Raw genomic sequence first — 26,620 nt, 5'->3', positions numbered from 1 at the left:
CCCTGGTACACTCATTACCTGTTTTTGTCTTTTAAAGATAGACTAAACTAACAAATCTGGGTGATACTTTAATTCCCTCATTTAAAAATGGTGAGAAAAAAAGACTTCACATCTATGGGGAAACAAACACAACCAGAGAAACTACAAACGAATCACCAAATACTTTACAGTGACGTTGTGTTCTGAAAGAAACCTGTGAAAGACTCTACGGCTGTTTGATTCAGATGTCCAGTGTTTTTCCATTTCTTAAAAAACAGTGGCTGCCAATCCTGCCAGTTTGACTCATGATCTGAGAGTTACATTGGCCCCTGCGAATTTTGAACATGATGGCAGTCATCATATCCCAACAAGCCTTTTGCCACTTATAGTGCTGCACGTGGCAGATCTAGAAAACACTCCAGTTTCACCCATAAGCTGAAGTAAAAATCTAGTTTACCAGGATGTAGTCATAGTAGAGAATGCAGAAACACAGTTCCTAATAGAGGTAAGGCTATAGCATTAACTGGATTTGCAGAGCTAAAAAGTTCTAAATATATTCCCTGGCGTCTGCTCCTAATCTTATATGATGAGTCAGAGGAAACAAATGTTTTAAACATAATGTATTACTTATAGAAAAAGCTCCAACTATTCTAAATGCTAACATAACAGAGGTATGTCCGAAGGTCAGCATGCTGTATAATCTTTTTTCCCTGCTTATATGCAAAGTGCAGGCTCTTTTCTTTAATTTGGAATTGCTTCTTTTAACTCCAAATCAACCTATATTCTGCTCACATTCCTGTTTCCTTGTTTTCAAACCTTCCTTTTGCAAGGCTGTTTTTGTTCCACTTTTACTTCCTTAACTCCTAACCTGTTTTTAAAATCTTCCCTTGCTAATAAGATTTAAAGAGGCAAATCGGCTTCACTAATCTTTCATTTTGAAAGGTTCTTAGCTCTTCTTGCACCTTTGTCCTTCTTGTGAAAATAAGCTCATCTCCCTTACGATCGTTATATTGTCTTAAGCTTCTTTTCCAGGCACTGCAGTCCTGTCATGTGCGCTTTTTCACCTTGGGTCTGTGCTGGTACTTTATAGCATCAGGTTTTGCTTTCTGTTTGTTAATGTTCCTCTGCACATGATGGATGTCTTTAGTGGCTTTTCCACAGCAATCTCAGTAGGGGTGTTTTCTGCTCAGTATGCCAGGTGTTCAGGGTAGCTATGAATTCCCTGCTTGAGTTGCTTTCTTTTAGATTAATGATACTCATTTGTCCACAGTGGACTCTGGTGCTATCTGCAAGGCCAGTTGTGCTAACAATCCGGCATCTTTTGAATCAAGTTGTACAGTTTCTTATTATTTGCTGAGCTTCCAGTTCCACTTTACTGTGTAAATTTGGAAGTAGGTTTGTACAATTATCTCCTTCAGATGAAATCTTTCCATTTCTTAAAGGTCTAAAAAACAATCACCTTGGCACGCAATGGCTTTACAGTAATAAAAATGTGCATTTCACCAGGCCTATATTTCCTGCTCTTTAAAAAAAAAAAAAAAAAAGTTCATTTGACAGTGTCTTTTTTTACCTCTCTGCTTTCACTAATAATCTCTGCGACCTTGAAATTTAAGACCTTGCCAGGTGATTGTAGAAATCTTAGTATATTACAAGCAAGTGACTACTCATGTCTGCACTGACAGTGGTAATTATTTCCAAAAATAATAGAATAGGTGAGCATGATTTAACATAGATGATTCACTGGTTTGATAGACATGCATGCAGACGTGGATATATATACACAGTAATAGCACACGCCATGGTGATACTGATGTGAAATGCGTTTGAAATTTTTCAGTAAGCGGATCAATGTTCATTTCTGTTAGTGTAGTGAAACTTCTGAATTGCACAGCACTGTGAAACCTGGAATGGTTCAAAACTATTCTCAGGAATCGTTTTGGCCTAATTTTCTTTGCATCCTCCTTCCACATAAGCAGCAATGCTTATAACAGCTTCTTGTGTGAATCCATGCTTGCTAGTCGTTGTAAGAGAAGTAAAAGTTTGGCACAACTTGCATCTGTAGCAGCCAGGTATGGCCCTGTGATAGGGAGAGGCTTGCCAGGAGGTGGCAGCAGTTAGGAGTGCCATAAAACATCAAATACATGAACACGGTTGCGGGATAGATACATTCTTTTCCATTTTCTGAAACGATAGGTCTTTAGCCTTGGGAATCAGGCAAGGCTTGGCAGCTGATTTTTGTGATCTTTCACCTCTCCAGATAACCCTGGATGTATTGGCAGACATGGGGCACGAGGAGCTTAAAGAAATTGGGATTAATGCTTATGGACACCGTCACAAGTTAATAAAAGGTGTGGAGAGACTTCTAGGAGGGCAGCAAGGTAAATATGCCATTTTAGCCATTAATCTAAGTGCAGCTTACAGTGAGCTCCCAACAGTTGCCTTCTGTAAATGCTGGCTTTACCACCAGGACTTGAAAGAGCCTGGGTGTTTGGGAAATGTGCTTGTTGGCAAGCCTCAAACATTCGAGGCTGTGTCTTGGTGGGTGCATTTGCCTTCCTTCTTTTAAGGCCCCTGCTGCTAACGAAAGCACTTTATCTGGTTGAGATTGTGCTTCTGGCTTGTGTTTATTTTGCATTTCCCACTGTACTGGGGTTATCTAAGAAGAAAAATGATGATGCTGGATAAAAATAGAGCTGGTATTGTTTTCTTCTGTTTTTGGGGGGGGGGGGCGGGTTGGTTTTTGTTTTTTTTGTTTTTTTAACTCCTTTAATTCATTCTCCTTGCAGGCACCAATCCTTACTTGACTTTCCACTGCGTGAGTCAGGGGACCATTCTCCTTGACCTTGCTCCTGATGATAAGGAGTATCAATCTGTCGAAGAGGAGGTATTGCAAATATCTTACTTTTGGTGCTCCAGGGGCAGCATTTTTAAATACCACCTTCTTTGGCACCCATCTGGCTTTTATTATGCACCATTTTTACGTATCAGAAGTGCCACCAAGTTACAAACAAGGCTTTTTTTTTTGCTTTTTTTTTTTAGTGGTGAATTTAAAGGTAATGGAGCTCTTCCCCTAACCCTGCAGAGCTAAAGCACACAGCATCCATCAAAAGTGATAAAACATGCTTTGGTCTGTGAATTGTATAGATCTGGCGTGGAATTTAGGCCTCTGAATTTCTTTTTTTAAAATAGAGCAATGATGGAAAACTCTCTTGCTGTCTCCTGCCCCTTTTTTAATAAGCGGTCCAGTTGCTCGCTTAGTGCTGTCCCGGTTTAGCTATGTTGATGCTGGTTTTTGGATGTCCTCTCATAACTAAGGTTTCTGCAGCTTGCCAAAGATAGGCAAACCTGTGGGAAGCAAAAGCCCTGAGTGAGGACAGAGGGATCAAGGCCTTGCAGGTGTGTAGGCATTTTCTAAGCTCCTCTGTTCTCAGGCTGTTTCTGCATGCGAACCAGCTTGTTTTCTCTTGTCTCAGTGGCTGAGTTAATCTATAACCCAGATAAACAGCTCTTGTATAATTGAGAGTTGACTGTAATTTTACCTCCCACGCACACATGCTCTTTTATTTAACTAAATTGCAAGCAGATATAATTTCAAAAGAAAAATCAAAACAAAAATGAGACTTTCTGAAGAGCTGTGCTTGGAAGAAACTCCATTTTCCTGCGCATTCACTATTTATGTATAGTGTTGTTCCTCGATTGTGGTACAAAAGTGCTTGGGATTTTTTAAAGCCTAGATACTCAGAACTGCTGCCAATGTAGCCTGGAATGTTCTTTATTAGTAAGTCTGTAAATCAAAGAGTTTGTGCAGAATTCTCATGTAAACTTACCTGACAGAGGGTCACCTTTCTGCCCAAGTAAACTGGGATATTTATTGGCCCCTGTATAATGTTACTGTAGCTCTAAACACCCCTTGAAAAGCTGTTGAAACTCTCAAGAGCTGCTAATGACATAGGAAGATTTTACAGTGCAAGCATCTTCCTGTCACTAATAAATGCAGAACTGTAGAACTGCAGAAACACGTTAGTTATTACTTTGAAATGATCTTTGCATTTACTCATAACTTTTTAAAAGACAGATTTTTTTTTATTTTCCAATTTAAAGCAGTTCTTCAGTTTGTGTGTAATTTTGTTAGCAAGTTTCAATATTCTCCTTTTTCCTATGTAGGTTTTTATTGAAAGATCGGGTAATGTAATAGTGGAATTGCATCGACCACCTTCTCAGCCAATAGTGTGGAACAGCATACTACGTTGGGTGATCAAAGAAATAAGTGCGTCACTCGGTTTACAATTGAAGTCTCTTTTCTGACGCCTTTTAGTTAATTTTCGACCAAGACCATCTATTGCTGCCCGTGAAATATTGAGATCTTTGTGTGAATACTTGGCCTTGCTAGCAAGGTTTGTGTGCTGAACCTTCAGTTTTGTTGTTTTACCTAGATGCAAAGTACAATCCGGGAGCACAGGGACGGTGGAAATGCTGGTGGCATCTTCAACAGGTACAATGTCATCAGGGTAAGTTTCAAAGCTTCCTAATTCCCTGCAAGAAAAGAATTTGGTACTTAGGCAAGTGGGGAGAGTTGGCTTAAAGGACCAGCCTTTCATATTTCAAGTTGTATGTTGAGGTCATATTCAGGTGCAGAGTTAAAGCAAGCCTTGAATACAAAAATTAGACAGCTCTGCGCATGGAGTGAGGGAGAAGGGTCCGGTTGTGCTCTGAAGGGAGTTGGGGGAAACGAAACTGAAGGCAGAGGGGCAGAAGAGTCGAACTTGTGTTTCACAGCTGTTTTAATTTCAATGGTCTATAACTTGATGTATTTGCCTTTGCAGCACAGATCTTTTCTCAGTGTAGTCTTTTCTTTTTGAAGGAAATTTGCCAGGGGGAGGGGAGTGTGACCTTTTAACAAAAGTTTCTACCTTCCCTATACTACTTTGAATCTCAACACCTCCTCCTTTGCCACTGCCAGCTAGAAAAATACCTACTTTCAAGCCCTGGCATATTGGAAAATGGAGTGTATTCTTTCTGAAGGGAAAGTGTGCTTCTGGGTCACAGTGTTATTAGACCAGGTGGCTGAAGCAGTACCTTAAAAGATAGCTAAAACAGAGCATCTCTTAATTTCTCTCCTCCTAAATTGTTCCGTTTCGTACAAATTTAACCTAAATCAGGCAGCAAGCTTCAAAAAGCTAGCCCAGATTGTCCAACAGATGTCAAAGCAGAGAGGGAAGGAGCTTTGGACAGCTTGTAGTTCCCAGGGGTACAACCAGCTCCGTGGGGAGCAGTGTGAAAGTTTTGCTTAAACCCCAAAACAGGCTGCAGCTCACAATAATTTAAATGTCTCTAATGTGTGCTGCCGACCTGGTGGTTGTAAGGCTCAGCCTTAGATGCAGAAATGCCATGAATTTTTTTTTTAAACCATTCGTGTGTCTTACTGTTATCTTCCATCTAAGGATTTCTGCAAGCTCTATGAAGCTATATTATTTCAACTAAATTGTGTGCTTGGGCCTGTTGTACCACTGCAGATTCAAAAGGTTGTGAACAAGAAGCTGCGGGAGAGATTCTGCCACAGACAGAAGGAGGTTTCGGAGGAGAATCATAATCATCACAATGAGCGCATGTTGTTTCATGGTGAGGAAGTGATCTCTATTTCTGTGCTCTGGTATTTAAAAACAAAAAAAGAAACCCACAGACAGTTAATGTCGCTGTGTTCATCATCCTGTGCTGTAATTGCATTTCTACGCTAGAACCGTGGGGGCAGGGTGGTGGTGCAGGTGGTCTGTGTGGCTACTGCAATCCAAAAAGCTGCACTAGATACAAAATGTAAAAAAAGAAGTTTATCTGCGAAGGCTCATCTCAGCCATTTTCAGTAGTGCTGCTCGTGGCTACTGGGAGATGTTACATGACTGTGAGAAAGACAGGGTATCATCTGAAAAGAGGGGAGCAGCGCACAGTAGAGACAATATTCCCTGGCACCTCAGGCAGCCATCAGGGAAAGGAGTCAAAGCCAACCGCAGGTTTCAGCGAGGTGCTCTCTAGATGTGTCCAGAAACTCCTGTGAGTGACAGCTGCCTGAGGGTCCTTCTGGCCTAGATCCTTCTATGATTTCGTGTAGGAAATTGTTTGGGGGGATGTTTGTCCTGTTATCATGCCCCATTTTAACCAGTCCTGACTGCTGGAGAAGGTGTGCATTGACAAGCTTAGTTGCAATGAAATGTGAGTGGGGGAAAAGCCATTTAATGAGATCTGTGAAATGAGTAAGAAATATGAGTCATACGTGGGATCTTGGTATATAATGATAAATCCCACACATCACTGCATCCTGCCGGGTATCACCTCCTTCCAGCTGATTGAGCACACTTTCTGGTATTTAATGGTCTATTTAAGGCAGACAAGCTCCCCTTGACATGGACTCCTGCCTTACTATAGAGCTGAACAAGTGTGTGTGACAACACATCCTTTTGTTTCGTCCTGTTCTAGGCTCTCCTTTCATTAATGCCATCATTCACAAGGGATTTGATGAAAGACATGCATACATTGGAGGAATGTTTGGAGCTGGAATTTACTTTGCCGAGAACTCCTCAAAAAGCAATCAATATGTTTATGGCATAGGGGGAGGGACGGGCTGTCCCACGCACAAAGACAGGTCCTGTTATATCTGCCACAGGTATGTGTCCAGCAGAATTCCCTGTAGGTAATTCCTACCGTCCTGGTTTTTTATGATCCTGGCACAGGGTGAATTACAGGGAAAGACTAGCCACTTGAGCTTGGTCATGGCAGGAAAAATGCAGTTTTCACAGTTTGTCTAGGCTGAACAAAAAGGGATAGGAACGCAGCAAGTCCCACAGGAAGGTCAAAAATTACAGCTAGACACTAAGCATACGGTGAGTATAAATCAATAAGAATTATGGCTCAGGAGAGAGGCTCGAAATAGCAAGTTTGAAAACTAAGTCAGAGGAAAATGGTAGTTAAACTCCAGGCTCTCTCAGCACAAAACTGTGGTGCAAGATGGAGATCAGCAGTACAGTGTTGGGCTGCAGCTCAGGTAATTCTGGAGCTGGTGAAGAGGACTTAATCACAGCTTTGTTTAGCACTGGACTAGATGGATTTGCTTTTTGCACTTTGACACTTGTCCTTTTCCTGCTGGTTGGAACGTAAAGAGAGTTTCACCTTCTTAGAACAACTCCGTATAAAATGAGCTAGAGCAGACCTCCATGTAAGGGCTAAGCAAAGTGCATATTTTCCTTTCTGCACGTCAAGAGAGAGGATTTTTATGAAGGGTTCAGAACAACCTTAGAACTAGTTTCTAAAACTATTTCTTCAAGAAGTCTAGAGAAATAAATTGTAACGAAATCAGCTCAGAAGTCTGAAATCACTCTGGAAGCATACGACTCCTGGCAAGATATTTTAACATGATGTTTTCTTGTTTTCCTTTTAGACAAATGCTTTTCTGCAGAGTGACCCTTGGAAAATCCTTTCTGCAGTTCAGTACAATGAAAATGGCTCATGCCCCTCCAGGGCACCATTCTGTCATTGGCAGACCAAGTGTGAATGGACTTGCGTATGCTGAATACGTTATCTACAGAGGAGAGCAGGTAGGTGGGTTAGCGAGGCCTGGGATTAGGGAAGGGCAGATCTTGGAAATGGAGAGGGGATGCAAGTGGTTGCCATGCCTGGTGCGCTGTGCTAATCGGAATTGCTCAGATTTTTCCCTCTAAATGCAAAAACGGACCGGGAACTGCATCAAGCCAGCAAATGCCACTCCTTTCCACTGATACGCAGCATGCAGAATTGCCTATGTCCTCCTGAGCAGGACTAGAGCCTTTTAAGAGATGCCATTTCCCTCAGGAGGCACCAATTCTCCCATTGCATTTTACTGGCGTTACTGCAGTAGCAAGAGCACTGGCATTTGTGAAACTCTTGTGGCAGGTAATGCAAATTCTGACCATTTTCCCTGTAGATTCGAGGCAGTAGTAATGGCCCTCTCTGCTGAAGAGTACCCTTAAATGTCATCTGAAGTAGCACAGCCATCTTCAGGAGCTGATTTGTAACCTGAATAACTCAGCAAAGACTCTTGCTTTAGAAAAGTGGCTTGCTCGGTAGTCTGGATGGCTTCAAGATCATCACATGAATTCGGGTTCAAAGCAGCCTTGGGAGCTCATCTAGGACAACGTCCTGTTCATACTGATTTTGGGCTAGGTTGCTGAGTGCTTTGACCAGGCAGGTCTTGAAGACCTCTGAGTATGGAGTTTCACAGCCTCTCTTGGCAACTTGTTCCTTTGCTTAATTATTCTCAGAGCAAAAAATTTGTTCTTTGTATCCAGTGGGAGGCATTTGCAGGTCACTTGACAAGTCAGCATTTAGGGCTACAGACTACATCAGTGCTCTGAGATTTTTGAATAACTTAGGGGTAGTAACTGATGTGTAGGATTAGCTAACAAGGAGAGTAACTGCATTGCGAGTTCCTTTCGCACATCCCTTCTGACAGTGCCTGCATGAAAGAAATGCCTTTCTACCGAGAATTCTAGACTAGATTCATTTTTTGAACGTGTAGAAACTTCAGCCCCTCTGTATTAACTGAATCAAGCAGAGCCCACTGTTTTCAGCACCAAGCGCTGGCTAGGTTCGAAATCTGCTTTTTTTTTTTGTGAACACAGGGTGCTGCATCTTTGCACTGTCCGTCCTGGTCATCGTGTAACAAAATCAAAAAAATGTGAACTTGCCTAGTGTACCCTTGCATAAAGCATTTTTTTTTTGTTTTTTTGTTTTTTTCTTGACTTACTTTCAGGCATACCCAGAATATCTAATTACGTACCAGATTGTGAAACCAGAAGCTCCCGCACAGACAGCAACAGCAGCAGAGCAAAAGACCTAGTGACTACAGGGCAGTGAAGAGGGATGTGACTTCAATCTTGGACTGGGTGGATGTGTGTTTCAGAAAATCAGTATCCTATAAAATTCCTAAAAATCTGGAAATAAGCTGTATGTCTTTTATAAAGCATTGCTCCCTTGATGAATACTATATGAGTAACTCTTGCATACTCAATGGCTACTGTTCCTTTCGAGGAAAGTTTACAAGGGACTGCCTTTTAATAACATATCTCAGGCTCTTACTCTGCGGTTACTGTGTATAGAACAACATTGCTTTGACCTAGACTTTGGGAACGTTGTTGTGGAAACACAAATCTTTATCAATGCCATCTCGCACGTTACAATTTCAGACACTACTGGTCCAGTTATTTTATTTGCAGATAAATTGCATTATACCCATCATTTTCTTTTCAGCATGCACCATTCATTTTATGTTTTCAAGAGATCTTAGTCAATTATTTATTCTCCTTTTGTATTCTGAAGTTGAGCCAGAACCTTCTTAAAGATATTTTGCACAAAGTCAAGTTGACTAAAATTGTTAACAATGCAATATGAATTTCATCTGAGAAGGGGCTAGGTCCAGTTCTTTGGTGTAGGGGGTTTTTGCACACCTCTGAGCGAGCGATACTAAGAGTGTAACTTCAAAGCGGAAATGAATCTTATGTCAGTTCGCTGCTTTGTCTGCGTGAGTTTTCTGGGGAAAGCCCTGGGAAGTGTTCACAAGTGTGAAACCAGCTCTCGTGCTTGGAAAAACTTCATAAAGCAGGTCAATGCCCTCTGCTGGCATCTCTAAATAAGCATTTTATAAGGCTCCTGGTAGGTACATGCAGTTTGTGAAATGTTCTCCGGTTACTGAGGCTTGTGCTTTAGCTGCAAGGAAGCTGGTGAAAAATTGGAAGACTGCATACGCAAGGGTGTATCTGGGTCCTGTTCCTCCATAACGTGAGAGCCGGCAAATGGGTCTCAAACTGGTGAGGGAGAGCGTGTTGCAGTGGTTTCCTGTCACATTTTCATGTGTGACACACAATGGAAGGGTTTAAGTGATTTACAAAAATAATCGTTTTTTAAAACTCTTTTACATTTTGATGGAAACAAACTTTAAAAAAAAAAAAAAGATCAGTTCTGGAGTGGATCTATTCGCAGGTGTACCAGTGAACAAAACGAGGATTTATTCACCTTAATCCCCTTCCCTGTAAAGGTCCTAGGTTTATTTTGCTGGGGAGGAGAGAGTTGTTTTTAAGTGTTGCATAGCACCGCATCAAACAATTTCAGAAGTCACCCTTATGGAGGATATACAAAAAGTAGAAATTGATTTCCTTTTTGAATTGTTTTTACAACCTCAAGAGAAGAGAAGAAGGTTGAAAATCAAGCTGTGTTAAGATTTCTTTTAAACTGTCAGTACCACAAGATGCACTTCACTGTTCAGCGTGTAACAACTGGAGGAAAAAAATGCTCCTTTGAGCAGACTGCACATTTTCCTAGCAACCAGCAGTGTTAAATAGCTGATGATCCAATTCATGCATTCAGTTTTTGTCCCTCGAAAGCAAGGGAACAACAGAATAGTGCTGCTTGTAGTTTATAAAAATATTTGGTCCCTGCAAGTGAGATGTGCTTGGAGAAAACCGACGGAAGGTCTGGACAAAACAAACCAACCTGAAGAGCTTTTCGTTTTTAGCATTAGGACATTGATGTTGAAACAAGTTATTCTCAGAGAGGAATTTCACCAACAGTAAAATCAGTCATTTGATGCAAACTGGCTTACCTGCACATCATCTTTCTGTAATATCTCTAAAGAAAACCTTAGAAATAGCAATAGTCCGACAGATCTTGAACTTTGGGTTTTGTTTTTCTTGAGCCGGTGCTGGACATAAGATTCTCGCTTCGTTTTGTGACCTGATTGAATATGTAGCTTCGAAGTCCAAGCCAGGCTCTAGCCTAGTTGTCCTTTTGATCAAATTTCCTAGATAAAATTGGGTGCTTGTATTTTGGCTACTTGTTTAATAGTGTTAGGGTTGCAAGGATCACCACTAGACTTGAAAATTTTGTATTCATCATTTAAGTTTGGGGTTGGTTTTTAATTTAGTTAATAACAGTGTGTGTGTATGGGGAAATGTGCCTATCTCCACTAGAGTTTTGGATAGCTGTGAACATGAGTATTACTCGCCGTCCCCATTAGACATAGTTTTAAATGGTAAAACAGTTGTGCTGCTTAGGTGAGCAAAATGGTTAGCGTGGGTGTGCAAGCTGAGAAGCTTTACATCTTTCAAAAACAACAAACCGAAAAACAACCCCCCTGCCCAAGCCTGTGCCTGGTTCTGTTGTCACGTGTTGTTTTCGTGTGTGCTGATTGACCCAACGGCCAGTCCGTATTTCTTCTGGAGCCCCAAACTCCTGGAGGATACAAATGCGGTCTGGTATCTCTGACCTGCCAGCGTTGACGTACATGATGTTCAGCGCAGGGTGAAGGTGCCGCGTGCGGAGATGGTTTTGCAGCGGGTTTTGTCTCGTAGCGATGTGAGCCCCCAGCTGCTCGTGGCTGGACGCGGGGCAGTGCCCCGCGGGTCTGAGAGGCCCCTGCGGGAATAGCGTGTGCTGATCGGTGTTGTCGTAACTCTTTCCGCAGTTCCGTCAAAGTGAGGATCTGCCCATCGGCATCCAGGCTGCCCGCGAAAGAGCTGGTCGGCGCTTGGCGGGAGAGCCGTAACTGGGCAAGCTGCTGCAATGCAGCCGCTGCTGCTTTAAGCGACGGGGACAGTTTGCTGCCTCCTGATTCTAGAGGACGGGACGCGGGGGGCCTCGTGCCTTCCCCAGAAGGGCCGTCCCCTGATAACGGGATGCTCGTTTGCGGCGTTGCCTGAACTCGGGTCGGCAACGGAGGCAAGGTAGGAATTGAGGCTGCAGGAACAGGCTGAACCCGCTGGGGAAAGGGACAGTTGTCTTGCAGGCCTGGTGACTTTTATTAGTTTCCCTTGAAGTGGCAGCGCATGAGACGTCCGTGCAGTTTGCAACAGGACCTCAACAGACTAAAACGGAAGGAAACTTCACCATGTAGCAAAGGGAGGGAGGGTCTGGCGCTCTGTTGCTCAAATTGTTTCAGGGAGACAGATGAATTCGGTACCTGGTGGAGAGTGATGTTGCAGTCTGAGGCCATCAACAAAACTTCTTTTAGCATTAAAAACAGAAAGAGTGCAGCACCTTAATGAGGTGCATCTTACTTCCTCATCTTTATTTTTATCTGCCGGTCTATTTTGATCCCAGCTCCATGGAGACTGTTACAAACATCCTGTACCGGTTTCAGCACTTTGCAGCCACTGTTATGCTGAAGTCCCAGGAATGAGCATTGTGTTTTTCTAACCTCTCTCCATTTCAAATGTTTGCACGTGATGTGATCAAATCCCATTGCATTACACAACCCGAATTTATTTGGCCCGCAGGCTTTTATACTTGTTGGTAACAGGAGAGTCAAAAATGAAATTCTGCACTGAAGCAAAAAGAAAGTCTCCCAAAGCGTTCTGCAGTGCTGGCTTTGGTGGGCAGCAGAGGCAGAAAAGGTGTACGGTGTATGAAGCTGGAGCAGGACACTTCCTTAGGCCTAGAAACCTACTGCTGGTGGTAGCAGTAGACGGAGGAGACCCCTGCTTCCCATGGATGTGCGAAGTGTTGAGGGATGCTAACATGTCATGCCACTGCGTGGTCTGCTGGAAATATTTATCGTGGGTTCCTGACACCGTGCCACCCGTGAAGCTATTTGGAAGTTGTAAACAGTGGCAAATCGTCTCAAAAAGTCCCCTGAATCCCTGTAGTGAAGTCGGACTTCCTGCACAGTGCGTGCAATACCTAGAATTTGCCCATGGGACTGCTAACAAAAATTACCCAGGAGCAGATTTGTTCGAGAGATGAAGGGGGAAAAAAAAGAAGGGTCCCAGATGGAAATCAGGCAGATTAGTTTGAGTCATTGCTAATCATTGTCAGAAGGTCAGGAAGCATGTAAATTTTTTTTTAATGGGATTTCTTCCTTTCCTTATTGCTTGGACCCATATAATCTAGCTCAGAAATCCAAAAGGAGACTCCTCCACTGTGAGTTTGAGGCGTTTTAAGCTATGCTGCAGCTCTGCTGGGGAAGAGCTGGGGCCGTACAGATTCGCTTCGAGCCCCAGGCAGCGAGCAGCTTGGGAACCTTTCGCAGATGTGAATCTGCTGATGATCAGGGGTGATGGGTTTGGCAGGGTCGCGAGCACGCTCTCCACATCGTTCAGAGAAGCAGGACGCGTGCAGTGATGGAGCCGCAGTGCTCCCACGAATTCGAACACATGGTAGGTGCGAAACCTACAGGATCGGAGACTGCATATGCACGTTAAAAATTACAAAGCAAGGTGAAAGAACCCAGGAGTCAGTAGGGAACAAGGGAAACACATGCCTTTCCCATTATGTGAACGTGTACGCCTGTCAGGTTGCGTTATCTGACTCGTTTTGATATGTCTATTTCTGTCTTACTGAACCTGTTGGTGGCAATTTTAAGTGTTGGTTCCATTAAGTTAATTACTAATGTAGTTTGATTAGACTCTTTATGTATTACAAGGTAATTTTGACAGTGTTTCTTCCTAACATCTGCAGAACTTGCTTCAGCTTTGGAAATTGAAATGGGGATTTTTCTGTGCCACAGTTGTGTGAGCTTGTGCGTCTTAATTTCTGATTGCTTTCTCTGCCAACCCAAATGGCAATGGACCTGGGTTAGAGGTGGTTTTTTTTTTTTTTTTTTTTTTTTTTTTTTTTTTTTTTTTTTTTTTTTAAATAACTTGTCTTCATAACTAGCCCTGTGCATTTCCTCTCTTGGTTGCCCCTTACTTGGAGCTGGGGTATTGTTTGTTTATTTCTTCCTCTACCCACTCTCTACAAGAAGATGATGGGCAGGTTCTCAGCCTACCTACACGATGGACTTTAGGTAACATCTCTGTAACAACTGAGTTTGATCTATAAATGTGCTTGGCTAAATGTCTGATCTGCAATACTTGTAATAGTTTAAAATTCAATAAACACATTTTTAACAGCTGCCCTGTGAAAGCTGAGTGTTTGCACAAACTAGTCCTCTTGGAAAGAGACTTCCATCTCCCGTCTTGGCCTTAGGACAAACCTGCTCCAGCCACAACTGTTGAAAACTGTTTTATTTTTGTTTTCTCCAAACAGTTTGTTCTCCCCCCACCCCACCCCAGCAATAAATAAAAAGTTGATTTCTAAAAAAAAAAAAAAAGAAAAACAAACAAAAAACACACATAACTGAAACAATAATAAAATAAAACCATTCATATGTACATCAGCCACACAAACCAGCATCTTGCATCAGACTGGGGGCTGGGGAGTGGAGGCTGCTCTTGCCCTGGGACTGGGCTCAAGCAGTGCCAGCTCCAGCACGTGCCACCCGTCTTGCTCGCCCTGAGGTTGCCTGCAGCATGCGTGTTGGTCAGCGTTAACCAGCTTGGATAAGCATCCCCAGCACCACGCACACCCCGCAACACCTCCTGCGTGAGGGGGAAAAGCAGTGCTTAATGAATACCATTTGCTCCCTTTTCAACCCCTGTTAAAACTCAAAGGAGGCAGGAGGCAGAAGTGGGGAAGAGAAAGGTGGTGTTAGATTTTTTTTTCTCCTTTTCTTAAAGTAAAAACAAGTAGGAGCGGACAGAGATTTTAGACCAGGCACTTGGGGAAAACCAGTGTTCTTCTATTTTTCCTCCCCCTAACCAGAGCCTGGGCAATGTCAGGGTTTGCGGCTTCCACAACTTTCCTGCTTAACTTTTCCATAAAGTTTAAAAAAAAAAAAAATGAGGTAAGAAATTTCTCTACGAAAAAGACCCACGTGGAGTCCAGGGTGAATGGCAGTGTCCGCCACTATTGCTTAACATCACGGGGCTCTGTGCCCACCTGCCCTCTCCCTGCTTGGCACCGTCCGCCTGGCTGGTCCCGGCCCCTGAGCTAACAGCTGGGTGACGTGGTGATGGGGCTGTGCAGGTACGGGAGGCTGCTGGGGGTGGCGTGGACCCCCACGGAAACTGGGAAGCTGAAGACAAACTGGGAGGTGGGGGTGGAGGTGGCCTTGCCCCGCTCCCGCAGTGTCCCCGAGGGGCTGGCAGCCTCCGCCGCACACGAGGTGGCCAAGACCTGCGACTCAAACTGCAGTAGCTGCCCCATGAAGCTGAAGTTGGGGGAGATGATACTCCGGCGCTGCTTGACAAACTCGAAGGCCTCCTCCAGCTTCACGCGCTTCTTCATCATCAGGTAGGCCAGGCAGATGGTGGCCGAACGGGAGATGCCGGCCTGGCAGTGGACCAGGACCCGGCCACAGCACTCCTTCACTGAGTCTGGAGGGCAACAGGGGACAAGACATGAGACCAGCCGCACAGCACCCTTCCAGTGAAACACAACCCATGGCCAAAACCGGAGGCGATGGCTGACCACCCACCAGTGCAATGAGTGACCTGGACTCTGCTGAGCCCTCCCGGTCCCCTCTGAACTGATGGCACCAGATCTTCAGGCAGGACCTTCTCCCCCCAGATGAGTAAGAAATGCACAGACACAGCCTCTCTTGAGCAAGCACTCACCAATGTACTCAATTGCCTCCATGAACCAGGAGCTGATGTCGGCTTTGTGGTTATCCTCCACAGGGATGCACTTGTACTGGTAGTGTCCCTCAAAGTGGTTGGGGCAGTCGGAGGAGACGTTCAGCAGGGCCGTGATGCCCAGTGCATCTAGCATGTCCCGCCGAGCAGCATGGTAGGCGCTGCCAAGGTAGAGGAACGGAAGGATTTCCACTGGTCCGCCCTGTTAAGAGAGGAGCTGAGGTGAGCACAGGACAGCGGTAGGCAGGACGTGCAAAAACCAGACTGGAGGCCCCAAGCAGCGCAGGATAACCCTGATTCCTAGAGAGCAAGCACAGGCCACCTTTTCTGAGCTGTTAAGCCCATTCCAGATACCTCCTCTTTGAGCCCCAGAGGGCAAAGAGGCAGCAGCGCCCGGGGGTGGTGCTCTTGGGTCTGATCCAACTCGCACCTCTGCCCCAGCCCAGCATCACGTTCAGGAGCAGATGGGGATGATGAACAGGGTTTGGGCTCATTGCTCCCTGGGGAGAGCACCGCCACGCTTTCCCACAAGAGGAAAGGGGAGCAGGGCTCTGGCTGCACAGGCAAGTGGGTCTCGCCTGGGGCAGGGATGTGAAGACGCTCCACCAGCGCTGGGCTGCAACATGAGAAGGTGATTTTGGAGTGGGCAAAGCCACCGCACCGAGGGCTTGTGGACCTACCTGGTCGTGCAGTGGGGTCCCACAGGAACTGCAGCCCAGATCCAAGGGTTCAGCACTGGTGGGGGGCGACCCACTGCTCAGCGACTTGGTTTTGGCGCAGAATTCAGGGTACTCTGAGGAGAACCGCTCATAGCCCCCTGCAAGGAGAGAAGCCAGAGCGTCAGCCAAGGACGGGGGTCACCGCACCACAGGAACGGCACAGCCTGAGCTGGCGTGTCTCAGCGCCTGCTTCGCCACTAGGTGATGCTACGGTGATGGAGAGCAGCCTCCTGCTCTGGGGTGAAGGACTGGGCTCCCGGAAAAGAGGGGGGGACCCCTGGGGCCTGGCCATCCCCAAGGACCACAGCTCTGCAGCGCTCTTGGTTGCCCCCAGCCTCTGCTCCAGGGCTTAGCCTGCAACAAGCAGCCAAGCCAAAAACCCCAGACCAAAACCAAAGTAGGTTTCCCAAGGTGGGACCAAAACCAAAGTAGGTTTCCCAAGGTGGGACCAAAACCTCTGGGACGATGGAGAAAGGATTTGTTGCCAGCATCTCCCTACCTCAACAGGAAAAGCTGCTCCCAGGCCATGAGCAGTTTGATGCCCAAATTCCCCCTCCTGCTGCAAAGGTCTCCTAGTTTCCCAGTTTGACCATCCCAGCTTGACCCAGCAGCAGCCAGGTATGGTGGTACCCCTCAGCAAAGCAGCTCTCTGGATCAAGGAGGCATCCGTTGCCTCCCAAGGACACGGTTGCGAGTCAAACCGGGAGGCGAGCACCCCAGGAAAGAGCAGAGGTGACTTCAGATCTTCCAAATGGCATGCAAAACTGAGCTGCTACCCATCGGTTTCTTAGGACAGGGAAACTGCAAGGCCAGCTGCAAATAATCACCTCTGGGGAGATTTTCTGCTCTCATTCAGATCAAATCAGCAACCCTGATGTCCTTGTAGAGTCTGACCTTGAGCCTTAAAACTAACAGAAATCAGGTATTTTCACTATGGCTGCAGGAATCTAGCTAGACTGAGCCCTGCCTCCCAGGATAGTTGTTGAAGACTCACCCAACTGCAGGACCCAAGCCTGCAAATTTGGGCTTTTCAGAGCAAACACACTATTTCCTTAGCCAGCCTTAGCTCTGAGACTGCCCTGAATGAGGCTGGATGCTCAAAAGACCAGTGGAAGTGAGAATCAGTTCTCAGCCAGATTCTAGCACATCCAGCAAAGCAGCCCGGGAATCCCTAGGCAGCTAGAGATGGATGCCAGCATCTCAGTAGCTTTTATTTAGTGGGTCATGGTTTCTCCCACCTCCATAAGGAAAGGCCGGTCCCAAAAGCAGGAAAATGGATATGACAATTTGCATTGCTCCTCCCAAATGTACAGGGCAGTTTGTAGAAACTGCATTTCCAGGGCTTGCCATCCCTTTCCAGTCCTGCCAACCATGTTTGGAGAAGCCCCCAAAACCAAGTGTTCCCACTAGGCATTTTCTCCAGGAGGTCTGACCTTAAAATCCTTGGATCCACCAGATCCTACTTCAGCAGCCATGGCATCACCCTGACAGGGGCATGCAGGGAGGTGAGCGTCCCCCATGGAAGGGTCAAGTGACACTTTCAACAAGTCAAAGGTGTTTCTTCTCTGCATTTCTCACCAGTTCTCCTGACGCCTGCTTAGCAAAGGACCACCGCACTCAGCTGCCTCATCCATCCTTCCACCAGCACCCAGGTTTCAAACATGCACCCACTGCCTTTGCAGAAGAGCCTCCAGGTGAGGATTCGCACTGTGCAATTCCTTTTCAGCTGTTCCCTATCACTGTCTCTGCCCCCAAGGTATCCAGCTGCACATGCAGGGACCACACAACGTGGGTGCCCATCACCGAGCAACACCTAGCAGGGTTGTTGCATTGGGGACCTGGTGGTTCTGTAGTATGTGCACGACGGATCTGGGCCTTCATCATGAGCTGAACCCAACAAGACTGAGCTTGGCTAGGCACAGAGCTGGGTTAGCAAGGCTCTCCTGAAATCAGAGTGACAAATCATTTTAGTAGCTCAAGCGGTAAGCACCTGAGAGGTTCCTACTGCTGCGACTGGGCCTCTAAGAGCCTGTGCCTCAAAATAACCAAGATCTGTTCTGTAAAAAAGTAAAAACAAAGGGTTGGAGACCCAAAATAACATCCCCCAAGAACCACGGGGGCATCAGAAACACTGAACTGACACAAGCCATCCTTGAAGCAAAACTATTCCCTGCCACACACGCAGCTCCCAGCCCTATGATGGCTCACAGCAAAGGACCCGACATACGTTCCCGAGCAAGCCCTCGCTATACCGGCGTTCCCTCAGCAGTGCGCCATATCACATCCTTGCAACAGCTCCTGCTGGTTTTACTGTAACTAGTGCAACAAAAACACTAGCTCCTCCATCTATCCAGCCTGTTAATGGATTTGCTACTCTGTGCATATGCAGCCTCACCCCTGCTGTAAGTAAACGGAGGAATAAATTAACTCGCTGGCTGTAAACAAAAAGCAATGCACAGCTCCTCCAGGCGCCCCAGCTGAGCATCCCCCTCCCCTGAATAATCTCACAGCAATTCTCGGGACCAGCCGCTCTCATTGTTCACAGCATTTCATTTAATACATGCCAATGCTGAGAGCATTAAGGGAGAGAGGGAAAAGCCCTGACTGCTGCTGTGGTACCAAAAGCAACACAGATCCGTCCCAGGGGCTTCTCCCTCCTGCAAGGGGATGTTGGCACAACACTGGGTTTTGCATACGGGACCAGATATCTGCTCTATGCCATCAGGCTGGGGATGAACCTGAACCAAGTTGGGGGGTCAGGGGAGGGTAAGTCTCCCCTCACCCACCTGGCCCAGGTCATGGTGTTTGGCCCCCTCACAGCCAGGGGTCTAAATGCCAGCCCCCCTCCCCACCCCAGGGCTCGCAGGCAGGACTGTGGGGCCTACCCCAGCCCTCGCTTAAGCCCACGATGGCTCAGACCGTGATTCATCCCAGCAACCCTGGCACAGGGTGGATGGGAGGGCTGTCAACCGCCTGGGACCCCATCACTGGCCTTGCCACCCCACAAACAGAGTATCCACCTCCACAGGCTCCCGGCTGCCAACAGGACAGCGGAGGGAAGAGGAGAAACAGGAGAAGAAAGAGCAGGGAAGGGGTGCAAGAGGTTGGCCCCCCATCCCCAGCACCACCCAAAGCAGAGAGGTTCAAAGCAGAGGACCCCCGGGCTCCCTGCAGCCATCCCCCAGATGCCCCTCAGCCTGTGGCCATATCCATGGGGGTCACCCCCCTCCCCCCAGCTGTGGGGCTGCCCCCCATGCCCACAGCTGCACCCAGGGGACCCACCTCCTCTGCACTCCCCACCGCCGTGTCCGCGAGGCTGCCCCGCATCTCCACAGCCACGGGGGGGGGGGGTCACCCCCTCTATACCACGGGGTTGTCCCCCAGCCCCACAGCCGCGCCCACGGGGCTGACCCCCCCCCCACCTCCCACAGCGGGGCTTCTGCCCCCCCCCCCCCGCGGGGCGCCCCCCGGCGGCGCGGCGCGGTACCTGCGAGGAGGCGGATGTCGGCGCGCGCCGTGTCGCGGCGCAGCGCGCGCACCACCAGCGCCACGGTGCTGTCGTCGCGCAGCGCCTCGGCGCGGGGGCTCCGCTCGTCGTACACCACGACGGCGGCGTAGAGCCCCGCGCGGAGCCGCGCCCGCACCTCGCCCTCCGCCGGCAGGATCTGCTCCAGGCTGACGGCGCCCTTGGCCCGCCGCCGCACGATCGTGTTGCAGCGCACGTTGAGGGCGCCGCGGATGTGGCCGGCGCTGTGCGCCAGGAAAGGGCGGCAGTCCAGCACCAGGCACCGGCCGGGGCCGCCGCCGCCGGAGCCCGCCTCGTCGCGGCCCACCAGCCGCCGCAGCGCGCTGCCCTCCATCTCCCGCAGCCCCTCCGTGGCCACCATGGTGGTGGTGGCGGCAGCGGAGCCCCGCGCGCTGCCCGCTGCCGACGGCGCTCGCGCACCTCCGCGCGCGCCGCGGAGCCTTTACTACCCGGCCGCCGCGCGCCGCCGCCGCCCCGCCCATTCATGCCGCGCCAGGGCCGCATGAATGGAACGCGGCGGGCGGGCGCGGGCGACGTCACCGCCTCCATTCATAAAGCCCTCACCGCGCGCCGGCCATGTTCTCTCTGTTTTTTGTGAATGAGGGAGAGCGGTGGGTGGGCGGTGCCGCGCTGCGCCTTTGTCACCACGGGGCCGCGGGGGGGGTTAGGGGGGCAGCCCCAGGGCGTCCTGCCTGCGTGGGGTGTCCCCCCCCAACGGCCCTCCCCTCCCCCCTCACACGCGCGTTTCTCTCCCTCTCTCTCCTAGCCTTGCCTCTTGGCTCCCTTCACCCCGGGCTGGCTGGCTGCAGCAAGGGAGCATTCAGCCAGGCCCTCCCGAAAGCTCTGCAGGCTTCCTGTGACTAAATATTTGCCACCACCACGCTTTCCCCATCAGCAAATGCCCTGGCTCATTAGCTTGCACAGCCATTAAAACCTCTAGAGCACCCTGTCTGGGGAGCAGCCCCGCAGAAGGCTCTCTGATTTCATTCCTCCTGTGGAAGAGTGCTATTTTAGGCTATAAAAGGCAAAAGAGTTAAGTTCACAGCCCTGAAGTGACCCCTGAGAGGGTCTCTCCACAACTGCTGTCCACTCACAAAACAGCCATTTCATCAGGAATTTGAAAGTCAGCCTTTGGGGCTGCTTGCAAACCAAAACTGTGCGGAGGCCTGGTTTAATGCTTAAGCATGGCATGTATTAATACCACAGCAGAGGCTGTACGCCCTACCGGAGGCAGAATCCACGAGTGTGAAACCAAAACCCAACGCCAGGAACAACGATCAGGGCACATCTGGAAAATAGGCATTGCTAGGCCCAGGTTAGTTTGTTACAGAGACCTGCAGGCACTCAGCTACATATATATGGACCTGGACCTGCTGTGGGTCAGGATAAGGGCCCGGTTTTTTACCTCAGCCTATCCGCCCCAGCCACTGCTTTCCACAGAGGGCAGCATTTGGAAAGAGGCTGGCGCCTCTAGCATACCCAGAAGCTGTTTATTAAGCCGAAGATTAGTTTGCTCCAGTCTCCACATGCATTACACACCAGGAAAAAAGAAACCAATTTCTGCTAAACTAAACCAGATTCTGACTGGTAGAGAGGCCTTCCTTGAGACGGACACACTTTATTCCTTTCAAGATTCCCAAACTTGCACTGTCCAAGAGACCAAAAAAACCCCAAAGGATCAGATTTCAAACTAATTCAAAATCATATTTGCAAATAGCAGCATAACTTGAACTTGAGTTGGGCCATGGAAAATGTCCCAGGAAGCTTTACTAAAGAGTTGATGCCAAGATATGCTCATGGTGAGCTAGCCTGCTATCTTCAATGCCTTCTGCACTCCTCAACCCGTGCTTTATATTAAAATTGCATGACCAAGAGCACAGAGCATCTGTCTTTGGAGGCAGAGCCTAACATCCTAATTCACCCCACTCTGGCCCAGTTCAGCCAGCACATGGTTGGGCCAAACTGACCTGAGGTGCAGAAAGGAAGGGAACATTGGCATGGGTGGAGGTGTGGGGTGGATTTGTGTTGCCTGTCTCCACATGTTTGCATGAGCATTGATGGGGGACATTATTTCAGGCTGGGGCATGCATGCATGCATGGGTGTGCACATGTGCAGGTGATGGAGACTTCCCAGCGCTTCTCCTTGTGTGTGAAGCCTCCTCTCCCCTTCGTGTGTCCCTCTCTGCTGTCTGCGGGGAGGTGACAGACTCTCTGCTCCCTTTTCCTGGATAATAAAATGCACCCAGCCAGGCTGCTGGAGACACTCTGGTGCACCTACACCATGGCTGTCCTCCCAGTGGGTCATGTCCGGAAGCCAATACCATGGTGGAGATAGTGGCTCACAATAAGCTGGAAATGGAGAAATTGCACCCAAACACGAGAGTGGCCAAAATGCGGGAGCCAATGCCAGCTAGCCATGATCTGCCAGTGCAGGAAAGCAGAGTTCTCCTTTGCCACAAATAGCTCAAAGGGAAATCTATTTAACTTTGTCTGTGGAGGTGTTAAGATGGGTCAGCTGGGAGCCGCCAGAAATGCTTGCAAGGCAGAAGCCACAGGGCAAAAGCAGCAATACAATTACCTGAGGAAGGAGGAGTGAGCAAAAGGCTGGGGAAAGGGGGAGGGATGGGAGAGGGCCATACAACTTCATTTCCTGACTTTGCAAATTCAGAAAAGTGTGAAAGCTAATATTCCCAGCAAAGGGCATCCGTACAGTGCGAACTGAAATATATCCTGCTGGAAAAGGAAAAAAAAAAAGAAAAAGAGAGAGAGAGCGAGAGAGAGCACAACACATTCATTTCCTTCGCTACAGATTTAAAGAATCATCTTTTATAGGGCCCTGGCCAGGAGAGGCAATTGTGGAGGTAGGCTGGAGGGAAATGAATTGTCAAAGGAGGTGCATATTTGGTTGATTAAATGTCAATATGTACCTTGAATTAAGGAAAAGGAATTTACACCTCATCTCGCTGTGGCAGTGAAAACCAAATTAGAGCCAGCCTGTAAATTTGCCAGCTTATAAACATCCATTTGTTTGGCTATCTAAATGCTTTTCCTGCCCAGAGAAATGCTGAAACATGAGTCCCCCTGGGTGGCTGACGGCTGCTGTGGGCATCCAGCGCCCTGCAGAGCCCAGCAAGCCCTCTGGGCTCCTCCAGGCTGGCCTAGGTCTGTCCTCCCACCCCCAGCGCATATGCGGGAGATGGCTGGCGTGCTGCCTCCCGCCACATGTCCCGGCTGCCCTGGCAGATGTGCCGGCTTCTGTGCCACCTGGATTTGACTACGGGCTGGTCTTTTGTTGTGGTGCAATTTTCCCATGGGCCCTCGTTTCTCCCGGCCGTATGCCCTACCGGCTGTCTGGTCAGGTGTGGGCAAGGCATGGAGCTGTATCCCCACTACCCTGGGCACGCGGCCGAAGTTGCAGCATGAGAAGGCTGCCGTCTTCCCCTAGCAGCTCACATGTCTTAGCTGAAGGGCTGAGCGATTTGTCCTGGCATGCACAGGAAGCCTGGGGCAGAAAGAAGAGAGCAGAATCCAGGTCTTACAACTTGCAAGGCTGTGCTTAGCCACAAAACCCAGCTTTGGTGGGGAGCACAGCGCTGCAGGGTCGTTTCTCCCTTTCATCCTTGGGCAGCACCCTGGGGTGCTCCCTCTGCAGCACTGAGAGATGCTGGATTTCTTGCAGCTTTCCAGGCTGGGGAAAGTATCCTCCCCTCGGCAAAGGGCAACACGGCAGTGGAAGGGTTCATAGATCTGTGTTAATAGATTCACGCTCTCTTTTTCTTTAGGGCATATTTGCATATTAATGGAGGGGAATTGTAATGAATCTGTCTGGGGAGGCTAAAGGGAAAAATTATGCAAGGTAGGTGGAGGAGGGGATAATGTGAATTTCCAGTGCTTTCCTCTCTGCCGGCTGCAAAAGCAAGTGAGCAACCTGATCCCCAGGTCAGCACCTCACGGAGCCTGGGACAACTCTGGAGCGAAGGGAGTACCTAGACACAGGCAGCAGTTCAGCCCCACCTGCCTCTCTCCTGCGGTGACTCCACATGGTCCTGCCCAGCCCACAACATGCACCCTTCAAATCACCCCAGGCATGCTTTTATTTTGAACCCAGGGCCACAAGGGCGGATTTCAGCAAGCTCGTCTCAAATCAGTGTCCCCCCTCCCCGTCACCAAGGGCAGCTGGATGAGCTGCTGCTCTTGCACAGCTGTCAGTGGAGCAGCTCATCCACTGCTGGTTTTCATCAGAGGATCTCCCAGGGCTTTTCAGAGGTGCCATGCTCAGTGCGGGGGGTGACAGAGCCAGCAAAGGGGATTTCACCTGGGTTGGGTTGACGCAAGCCTCCTTTTCCCCTCCTTGCCCCTGCGCACCAGGCTTCAAACTGTTGCAGCACGGCTTTGCACCCTGCTATGAGCTGTGTCGCCTCAAACCCCAAAGGTCTGCAGAACAACCCAAAAGCCTCTGATGGCGCATGAAAAAAAATGCAAGTGTTTTGCCAAATCTGCTTTCTGCACTATGTGCTGAGGCCTGAGCTTATAATCCCCGCTCCAGTGAACCATTCTGCAGAGTTTGCCTCAAGAAGGAGAAATAGCCTGTCACTTTTGCCCTGCAATAGCAGATAGGGTGAGGCTTTATATTCATGGGGCAATCAACTGGAAATCAGCTAGAGAGGAGACTAATTACCATGCCCCTGGCCTGATATAGATCAGGAGATGGAAAAAGAAGGCTTTATTCCAGAAAGCGAAGGAGCCCTTCTTCAGCACTGCAGTGGGGCACTCCATATACCAGAATAGCTACAGCCGGTTTGTGCCTATGCAAATTTGATTGGGACAGGCTGCACTCAAATTAGCTGGATGCAAAGTGGGCTGAGCCATTTTTCCACCTCAGGTTTGACTTCCTCTCTCTTTCTTACCTTCTGCCACTGGCCCATCCCTTCCTCTAAAGGGCAACGTGGCTCCAACTCTACTGAGTGAGTAACACACGGTCTAATCCAAGAGGGTCAGTGAATAGAGCAGGATTTTAAGAGGATATGACTTCTGCCGGGTGATTAGCTCCGGCAGTTAATTAGGACTGGTGTTGGTGGGGGGTTTCTGTGTCAGGCCTAAGCGCTGCCAGCAGGAACAGAATAGCTCCATCCCCCAAAATCCCCACGCTGTTTCTTTTTGACGTGGTTGGGTTTGAGGGGGGGAAATAAAAACTGCGGCGTTTGGAGATTAGCTGCCTTGGGCATTTCCAAGTACCGGCTGGTAGACGGGCCAGCTGATCTGACACACCAGCCCAGTTCTCAAGGACTTAGGAGCCTGGTGGTCCCATGGCAAAGCTGTGGTGCAGCCGATTTGCCCCTCTGTATTGCCAGGGTCCAAAAATCGGCCCCTGATATGGGGCCCAGCGGATGCAAAGCTGGGCCGGCTGTTCGCTGAGCTCTGGTCTGGAGCATCTTCCAGCATGTGGTTCAGCCCAGAGGCATTGGTTTGAGTGATGCCTTGCTGGACACAGGGTTTCTACAGTCTTGGTAGCAAAGGGCAAGACACACCAGTAAGGTGCTTCCTGACATAAGAATTGGCATGGGCTGTCCTTGACGCTGTGTCATTTTCCAGTCCAACTGCGGTGCTTTCCCAGCTTTCAGACCCCGCTGGTATCCCTTGCCCTCCTCCTGCTGTTCTCATATCTTCTCCAAAAGCCCCAGCAGCTTTCCCTGTTTGAGGCATCAGGGCACACATGCTCTGTGATCATGTAATTATGACCGCTGATTCTAAAGTAGGTGTATGAGTGAGGTGGAAAATACAAGCTCAGGGACCCCTAATCCTGAATTTTCAAGTGTTTGCCATGGGGATAAAATTAACACTTGTGGCAGCAGGTTTTGGGGATGCTGCAGAGCCAGAGAAGCGAATGCCTGGAAGCAAGCAGATCCCCTCCTCTTAGTTCATCGTGAGACATACTTGACCACTGGAAGTGGTCAGCCTTGGAAACTGCTCAGACGAAACCCAATAAGGGATGCGAACTCTCCATCCAGGGTAACCTGTGACATTTTGCCTCTGACACACATCGGCTCCCACGTGGTGGTGAAGGCAGAGGCCGCTCCTGAAGGCTCTCTGGCTCGAGTGCTGTATTTAATCACAGGCGCGCAGATCCCAGCAGCTGCCTTCTTCTTGCAAGTTGAAAGGGAAATGCCTCACTTAAATTTCCCAATGTTGAGTTAAGCACCCGGCCTCTGAGATAGGATTGAAGCTGCGTTTTGAATGACGTTTTTCTGCCAGGAAGAAAGGACTGGGGAAGAGATGTCTCTCCCTTAGGCTTAAGATCATAAATAAGACAGTGTTATATAAGTGTGACTGTAACCTATTTATACATAGTGTTAGACTCATACGATCAGACTATGAATGACAAATCTCCCACTGATTTCTATGAATATAACAATGGTCCCTATCTGAGCTTTAAAGCAGCAGTGAAAATCCATATTGTTCTGTGTCAGCAGTAGCCAGGACCTCCTTCCAAGTTATACAGAGGAATGGGTGGCTTTTGTGTCCGGCAGCTTTTCTTACACAGGCTATTGGCTGGGATGAGCTCCCTTGCACCCATTCCAGATCTGAAAGCCCAAATCACAGGCACCAGGAAAAGGGAAACCCGCCACTTTTCCTGGGACAAACCTGGCCCATGGCGGGCTCTCCTCCCACCAGGAGCGGGCCAGGTGGGAGCTGGGTTCCTCCGAGGCTGCTGGGTGTTTGCCCAGGCGTCAGGACACGGCAACCAAAAGTGGTGGGGAGCAAGTCCAAACCAACACAAGTAGCCACAGCTCACATACGGCGTTAACCAGGGGAACCCCTGGCTGCAGGACCTTCCAGATGCTCCAAGTTTGCAGAGATTCAAAAGCTGTAGGAAGAAAATTCATGGAAGGAAAAACCCATTGAGGGTTACGAAACACAGGGACGCT

The 26,620-nt window shown here is 48.5% G+C and overlaps 2 protein-coding genes across 2 annotated transcripts in view; one reads left to right on the top strand and one right to left on the bottom strand.

Moving 5' to 3' along the window:
• TNKS (tankyrase) overlaps positions 1–13,888 on the top strand; it is a 135,885-nt gene extending 121,997 nt beyond the window's left edge. Inside the window, exons 21-27 of the mRNA XM_026110379.2 lie at positions 2,237–2,357; positions 2,766–2,863; positions 4,413–4,487; positions 5,493–5,598; positions 6,448–6,634; positions 7,406–7,562; positions 8,756–13,888. Of these exons, the coding sequence (XP_025966164.2) occupies positions 2,237–2,357; positions 2,766–2,863; positions 4,413–4,487; positions 5,493–5,598; positions 6,448–6,634; positions 7,406–7,562; positions 8,756–8,842 (831 nt within the window). The 3' untranslated portion in view covers positions 8,843–13,888. The remainder of the gene's footprint in view (positions 1–2,236; positions 2,358–2,765; positions 2,864–4,412; positions 4,488–5,492; positions 5,599–6,447; positions 6,635–7,405; positions 7,563–8,755) is intronic.
• Positions 13,889–13,985: 97 nt separating this feature from the next.
• On the bottom strand, positions 13,986–20,198 carry DUSP4 (dual specificity phosphatase 4). The gene is made up of 4 exons (XM_026110372.2): positions 19,656–20,198; positions 16,130–16,266; positions 15,432–15,651; positions 13,986–15,191 (listed from the first exon to the last, which is right to left on the bottom strand). Exons 1-4 carry the CDS (start codon positions 20,053–20,055, stop codon positions 14,806–14,808), a joined length of 1,143 nt encoding a protein of 380 aa, XP_025966157.1. The 5' UTR covers positions 20,056–20,198; the 3' UTR covers positions 13,986–14,805.
• Positions 20,199–26,620: the final 6,422 nt, after the last annotated feature.

The sequence above is a fragment of the Dromaius novaehollandiae genome, chromosome 4 (genome assembly GCF_036370855.1).
Source record: "Dromaius novaehollandiae isolate bDroNov1 chromosome 4, bDroNov1.hap1, whole genome shotgun sequence".
Lineage (NCBI taxonomy): Eukaryota > Metazoa > Chordata > Aves > Casuariiformes > Dromaiidae > Dromaius > Dromaius novaehollandiae.
The sequence above is the reverse complement of the archived record's forward strand: the minus strand, read 5'-3'. Positions and strand labels throughout refer to the sequence as shown.

Excerpts from the sequence above, each read along its gene's own strand:
- DUSP4 (XM_026110372.2), bottom strand. The coding sequence starts at position 20,055 with ATGGTGGCCACGGAGGGGCTGCGGGAGATGGAGGGCAGCGCGCTGCGG. Across the intron at positions 15,652-16,129 it reads GGACCCCACTGCACGACCAG|GGCGGACCAGTGGAAATCCT; the intron begins GTAGGTCCACAA and ends CTCTCTTAACAG. Across the intron at positions 15,192-15,431 it reads GGAGGCAATTGAGTACATTG|ACTCAGTGAAGGAGTGCTGT; the intron begins GTGAGTGCTTGC and ends GTTGCCCTCCAG.